The sequence below is a fragment of the Bidens hawaiensis genome, unplaced genomic scaffold (assembly GCF_021521415.1).
Source record: "Bidens hawaiensis isolate Kalapana, Puna unplaced genomic scaffold, B.hawaiensis_p1.1 tig00009566_1, whole genome shotgun sequence".
In the NCBI taxonomy this organism is placed as follows: Eukaryota; Viridiplantae; Streptophyta; class Magnoliopsida; order Asterales; family Asteraceae; genus Bidens; species Bidens hawaiensis.
Window position 1 is genome coordinate 377,834 of NW_027491713.1, and position 7,717 is coordinate 385,550.

Below are 7,717 nucleotides of genomic sequence, written 5' to 3' on the forward strand. Positions count from 1 at the left end.
TCCGAATCACAGCATGCTTAAAAATCGGAATGTTACATGGTTTAAACACGTTTGGTTTCAGGTTCATTATCCGTTATCATCCAGTTCTGGTCAAAATGTTTGTAGTTAATAAAGCTATAAAAAAGATCTAGTACAAAATCATAGACAAAGAAAATAAAATATTCAAAACAAAACTCTAATCACTAACCATAACAGCATCTAAAACATAAGCAAAACTGTATGCATACTACATAAAACACAATATAATAATGAACTAACCTTGTTGCAGTTTAGACCCTTCATAAGAAAACAACCTCACTGCATTTCCAAAGCTTGCATCAGCAACTTCTTCTTTAGACAAATCAAGCAAAGATGCCACATAAGCAAGCACAAAGTGAATATTAGCCAGATGATTAGCCATCTCTTTCGGATCACCATTATTTTCATCTTCTTCCACCAAAAAAAGGGATTGTGACCCGTTTGATTTGGGCACCGCATCTGGAGCATCCGTCTCCAACAATAGCCTATCAAACGGCACCGTTTTCACCATCTTCTTCGCCTTCGTTTCCTTCATTCCCATAATAAACCCCGAGAACGAAAAATAAGCCCCGAGTTTAACAAACTCGGGCACCATCTCTGCAGACCCTAAATACGAGTGCAAGATTACACCCTCAGGAAATGGGCCAACCGATTTCATAATATCAAGAACATCTCCAAACGCACGTACGCAATGCACCGAAGCAGGTCGTTTAAGTTCTTTAGCGAGTTGAAGCTGCACACGAAATGTTTCAACCTGATCTGCGTAATCGATTGTTTTTCCATGTGACCCTTTGTCTAAACCGATCTCGCCAACTGCAGCGGAAGGGTTCGCGTTAAAGAGTTCACGTAAGGTAGTTAGCCAGTTGGCGGTTCGGTTCGTGATGAACCACGGGTGGAGCCCGAACAATGGGATAACACACGGGTAGGAGTCACTCATCTGCTTTACTAAATGCCAGTCAGTTTCACAAACACCATTGACTGCAAAATGCTGTATGTTGTGTTCTAAAGCGGTTTTGATTAAATTTGGGGCCTTGTTGAAGATTCTCGGATCTTGTAGGTGACAATGAGCATCAAAGAGTTTGATCATGGTTTTAAGATGTAATGTTGCTTCAAATTTTTGATAGACGATGGATTTTTTGCTGTCAAGTGAAAGGTTTTATTAAAAATTAGTCCTGTAAATAAACTGAAAGTTCAGGAACTGTTTGACGAAAAATTCTTTTAACAATTCTCAGGGACGGCCCTAGTTTGTTTATAGGTATGTTTGACAAGGAGCTTTTAGGGGCTTCAAGCTTCAAGTTTTTAAGAAAAAGCTCATACTCAATTAAAACCCTTGTTTGGTTGAAAGAGCTTGAGGCTTTTAGGTCATGAGAAAAAGCTTAAAGCTACTACTAGTAGCGTTTAGAAAAGGCTAAAAAAATAACCTTCCAAATTAAGTTCATTTAATATTTTTTTTAGGTATTGCCTATTTTGGTCATTTTATACATTTTGTTAAAAACTCCCGCTACAGCTGCTACCAGCTAGTTTTGCCAAACATACCCTATGTTCGTGAATTGTTCCTTTAGTTTTAAACAAACAAAACACGAACATGCCCATTTTCAATAAAAAAAAAAGAAAAGTTAAATTATAATTGTAACATATTGGGTTAAAGTTAAAGTTAACATGCTCGTTCGTGTTGATTTACTTGCATGCCTAACAATTAGGGAATTGTAACTGTAAATCGTTGTTAGGTTTTTACATAAACTGAAACCAAAATCAAACCAAAATTTCTTCCCCAAATTGAATAAAAATGAATTATGCATTAGGGTTTTGAATTGCAGCTGAAACAAGTAAACCTGAACTAATACATACATACGCTGCTTCAGAATTTGTGCATATTATCGCACAGAAAACAACAAACGTACAAATTCTGATGCACAAGATGCAAGTAGTAATAAGGGTTATAAATCAATTTTATTAATGCCTGTTGAAAAATATATATTTTTTATGAAATCTTCTTTTAGTTATGTATTAACTATTAACGTTAGTTAAACGAATGTCTTAATCGTTGGTATATACACTCCCTAAGGCACAATGTTGCTCCTATAAATGAACCGAACGTTCGGTGAACTATTCGTGAACTGTTTGGCGGGAAGTTCGTTTATGTTCGTTTATTTAATAAACGAACGAACATGAACAAAAATATTGTGTTCGTTTAATTAAACGAACGAACATGAACACATGTTCCGTTCGATCATTTATGTTCATGAGCGTTCGTTTATGTATTAATAGAAAATAATTAAATATTATCTGGATAAGTCATCTACTTAAAGGTTTTATATTTGTTAATTTGTGTTCATTTAAGTGTTTTTATTTAAGTTCGTTTATATTTGTGTTCATTCGCATTTGTTCATACATGTTCGTTTATCTTTGTTCAGTTATATTCGTTTAGATTTTAAACAAACGAACACAAATATCCATTTTTAAATAAACGAACATGAATATTTGTTGGATTAAGTGTCCATGTTCTTTTAAAGTTAAATGAACGAGCACGAGCATGCCCTTGTTTATGTTCATTCGATTCGTTTACAGGCTTTCATTATTCACATTGATGAATACACCGGTCTCAATCTCTAGGCTCTGCCGGTTTTATTTGTGTTCGTGAACACATTAATTTCCTTAATGAACGAACACGAACATAAAATCTCGTTCAGTAAGTGTTCGTGAACACATTATTTTCTTAACGAATGAACATGAACAAGGCCTTGTTCGTGTTCGTTCAGTTCGTTTACAACCCTACCCAATATACTGGGAGACAAATTTGACATTTTTTGACGATATTCAGTGGTAACACCCCCCCCCCTCCCACGGATATATGGGACGATAGGGGCGTATGGATTTGTCGCTTGCGTGTGTTGTGCTTATGAATAGTTTGTTCGGAGCTCGGCTTTTTATTCCATGATAGCTTTTCAAAAAATAAAAATAAAAATAAATAATAATAATAATAATAATAATAATAATAAAATAATAATAAAAAGGGGACTACAAAAGTCTACTGCACTATTACACCCCTAAATAAAAATCGCCTCTTTGTTGGCATGACCCTAGGAGTCGAAAATCACCTTCATTTTGTAACCCTTCACTACACATAGCCTAAGTAGCTAGTGTGTTTTAATCGTTTACTACTCTTTTTAGTGCCGGTGTTATTTAATAAATGATTTTGACTAATTTAATGGTTTGTTAACCTAATTGAGAATATGGTTTAGGCATCTTTTCATAAATGGACTGGAAAGAGTTAGGTCATTGGCGAACCTACTTATAATGTAGGGGTTCGTCATTCCCTGTATAAGAACAAAATTAGTGCAAATACAGTGTATTTTTAAATCCCAACCGATTTCTGTAAAATTTTGACCTCGATCCCTATGAAATTTTGAAACGACTCCCAAAAAAGTTTGAGATCGACCCAAATAAAAGATGAAATGAAAATTTTGCAAAATAAATTATATAAATGTATATTAATAATTTTGCCTATTAAATTTGAGTTTAATACCAAATTTTAAGTCCAATAGTCCAATACTCAATCCAATTGTAAGCCCAAAACACAACTCATTCAAACTTTACCCAATTTTTGTCCAATACCCAACCCGGTCCTAATTGGTTTGAAAGGAGAGAAACGATTTGGAAAGTTGAATGGTTTAGAAAGTCTTGTTCAATTGATTATTCAAACAAAGAAACATCGTTTATTTGCATTGGGGAAGCATTTATTAAAGTTTGCTATTGTATTACTCGTTGCAACCACAAACATTAAAATATGCTTTTCAACGACGAACTATGTAAAGTCTGAGTTGCGTAATCGGATTGATGATGAAAACTTAAGCGATGGTTGTATTTATTTCATTGAGAAAGACTTACTTAGGAATGTTTAAGTATATGATATGATGGTTAGATTTCAAAAAAATGAGAACCCGTAGATAACAACTTTAAATATATTCCATTTTAATTATGCATTTCTAATGAAACAGTTGTACCTTTTTTTGTTATCTATTTTTTTATATGATCCGACCCGATTCGATCCGGCCCAACCAGAACGGTCAAACCGGGTCAATAAAAAAATTTATATACTTATTTGACTTGGTCCAGATAGTTGAACCGGACCAAAAAAATATTTATACAACTGAGTACCGACGTAAAAACTTTCTTACCCGTGTTAAAAAAAATTTATGGGTCCACCACTGGTCTTACCGGTTTATCGATCGGATAGGTTGGCTAGTTGAAACGGATTTAAGAACCGAGTAACATACTAAATAATGTAAAAGCTAAAATTATGCATATAGATACACGCGTGCGTGTATATATATAATGTAAACCAAATATGAAACTACTGTATGTGGTGATGTGAACTTGCAATTTTAATATAACAAGGTTTTTTGACGCCGTGTTGTTAGAGTGGTTGATTTGAATAGTCAACGATGGACGACAATTGACGAAGCTAAACCATCAGTGTTCAATAAGCATAACAAACTATTAAAACCCAGTCAAATCATCTTATTGTTGCTGCTACTACGAAATGCTTGCAAAACCACATAAAGTTTCGAATGAAAATCTTGTTTCTTGTAAATGAAAAACAACAAATTTAAAGTTATCATATTTATTTAAAGTTTCAAAAGCAATGAAACAACACCCATGTTGGAGTCAAAGCCAAAGATCTTTGACTCTTCTTGTTTTAACTAGATGTGCGCCCGCGTAATGTAGATGGTGTTTAAACGTAGACTCTGTTAATCACGTAACAATTATGAGTGTTCATGGTTATGGTTCGGTTTGAAACCTTGAAACTGGTCATGGGTGTGGTTTCATAGTTGGTTTTTCTACTTTCGGTCGGTTTCAAAATTTTCAAACCGTAGCAAACGGTTTGGTTTGCGGTTTATACAGGGAATTGGCTATATGAAACCAAACCAAATTGTAAATGTTGAATGCATTTTAATCTTTTTTATTATTTAGTATTAGATATTTTTGTTATATATAATAGATATAGTTGAAATATAATTTAACAAGGTCTTTTTTAATACAAGTAAATTGGATATTACAACTTTAAATCAACTCAATTCCAGTATGATTTGTTATACTCTTTGTTCTTGTTATTATTTTGCATCCAAGGTATTCCATTAATGTTTACCAGTTATGTGGCTAGAATTATCATTCTTTATATTATGATCCTTTCAAGTATCATATTTTGTTAATTGCTAGCTAGGATTGATGGTATAATTAAGTTAATAATCATTTTAAACAAAATTTATTATCAAAGCTTAAAATATGAAACCAAACCGGAACCAGATCGTTAGTCACGGTTCAATTTAAATTTTCAATGGTTCAGTTTTTGATTCGGAAGACAAAAAACGGCACTAACGGTTAGACTCACAAGTTTAAACTTAAAAACCATCAAAACCAGTATTGAACACCCCTACGTAACATATTAATTTTTTTAATTGAAAAAAATTATAACAATATCATATTCAAATTAAAGATAATAAAATACTTGTTTTTATGGTGTAATTTGTTTATAAAAATATTAACGTATGAAAAGGTTATAGTCGTTTAATAATCGCGTGTGGTAAGTTAGTTTACAATTGAAATTAAAAACATAATATGGTTAAAAATTATGAGGCAAACTAATAAGTTGAACTATTGTGTTTAAAAGACATGTTTACCTCTAAAATCAAATGCACTTTATACATTAGTATTTGTGGAACTTTAAAATCAAATAATTAATTTACCATTTTCTTATGTATTATTATTATTATTATTATAATATATATAGACAAAACCCCAAAATTCCTATGTGTCGCGATGTGGTCGCTCCCCCTTTTATGAAAGCCACCAGATTGCTTGATTTTTAAATGAAGACCTCTAATTGATTTAACCCAAATTCATAGGTATGGGACTTACCAAAACCAGATAGCTCTTAAACGGGTTATAACATCTAATTAAATTAAAAATTAATCTTACCAATTATTTGATAGGAAAATCCTATAAAATAGGGATATATTAAAATTTAATATCCAATTTAAAAAGAAAAAGAAATTATTTAAAATTAATAAACAATTTCATAGTAAAAAACATAAGCGGGTAATGGGTCATCAAATCCAGATAGCTTTTAAACGGGTTATAACATATCATTTATTTATGAAACCCCTTCATCATCAAACCCTAAGTATATTATTAACTTTCTTACAATAAAAAAAATTAAAAAACAAAAAATAAATATTAAAAAAATGAAAAATGTAAAACAACATTCTCTCAAACCATTGATTGCTTTATTTGTAAATGAAGGTTTTTCATGCATTTGACCCGAATTCACGGGTGAAGGTCTCACCAAACCCAGATAGCTCTTAAATGGGTTATAACATCTCATTATATTAAAAAATAATCTTGTAAAATATTTGATATGAAAATCCTATAAAATAGGGATATATTAAATATTAATATCCTATTTTATTTAAAAAAAGATATTATTTATAATTAAGAAACAATTTTATAATAAATAAAATAAACGGGGTAGTGGTCTCACCAAACCCATATAGCTTTTAAACTGGATTATAACATATAATTTATTTGTGAAACCATTTTATCATCAAACCTCAAGTATATTAATTATTAACTTTTTTACAATAAATAAAATTAAAATCCAAATATATATATATATGTATATATATAAATATTAAAAACGAATAATGTAAAATAACCCCGTAGTACTGAGGATAAAATCTAGAATAATATAGATATTAGTATTATAATAAAATAAGGTTTTTCTGAAAAACTGTCTTGTTCACATAAGCCTTGCCTTTTTATTTTCACTTCATGTTAACGTGACACGTGGTTTCACAACAATTAAGAGATTGACAGTTCCTTGTTACGGTCTCAAGGGAACCCTTGACTCCTATGTCTTGGCACTCCCATTAATCCTTCCAAGCTTCCTCCCCACAACCTAAGTCTAATTTGTCACCATCTCCCTCGCGTGATTTTGCAGGTAATTTAGGTTTTTGTTTACAATAATATGAGATTGATTAGGTTATGGTCGATTTGGGTATACATAGTTATTGTTTTTGTTGATTTATCTTCTTGGTTCAAGTTAGGATCTTAATTTTAGGCATTATTTATGCATACAAAAACTATTAATGTTCTTCATCAGCGCAGTTGGAAGCGCCGGTTGTGGTGATTGCAGCCCACTAGGTCATTACTAATTCACCATCGATTCACTTTCTAATTTTTTTATGCATACTTTATATTAGGGTTCACATTAGGTAAAAAAAAGGTTTGATTGGAGTGTTGGTACTGAGGATTGCTTCTATAGGTTTAAGTACACAAGGCTGCTACTGGTGAGTTCACTCCTGATCAGTTGCAGCTGCGAGCATTATTTATTGCTCTTTTTAAAAGTTGTGGTTTTTGGCGCGAGTTTAAGTTTTGTGTAAACTAATGGTGTCAATTTGGTGTTTAGTTCAGTGTGAAGATGGAAGGACTGATATATATTGTTTGATTGACCAACTATCTTGAAATTTTAGTGACGATAATTTATGTGTTTCAAATAAGAAGTTTGTTTCGTTTGAGGCTGTTGAGGTGAAAAGGTAAGTGGAGCTTTACTAATAGTCTAACATAATAAGAAAAGTTTCCTAAATTGATAGGGGGGGTTTCCATCTCCACAGTCTACACATGCACATATCACTAATTT

The 7,717-nt window shown here is 32.0% G+C and overlaps 1 protein-coding gene across 1 annotated transcript; it reads right to left on the reverse strand.

Annotated features, from left to right (window-relative positions):
* Nucleotides 1-253: 253 nt before the first annotated feature.
* LOC143532869 (uncharacterized) lies at nt 254-1,155 on the reverse strand. The gene has a single exon (XM_077027789.1). It carries the CDS (start codon nt 1,103-1,105, stop codon nt 254-256), a length of 852 nt encoding a protein of 283 aa, XP_076883904.1. The 5' UTR covers nt 1,106-1,155.
* Between the last annotated feature and the right edge of the window lie 6,562 nt (nt 1,156-7,717).

Bases quoted from the DNA above. Each gene is read 5' to 3' on its own strand.
- LOC143532869 (XM_077027789.1), bottom strand. From the start codon at position 1,105: ATGATCAAACTCTTTGATGCTCATTGTCACCTACAAGATCCGAGAATC.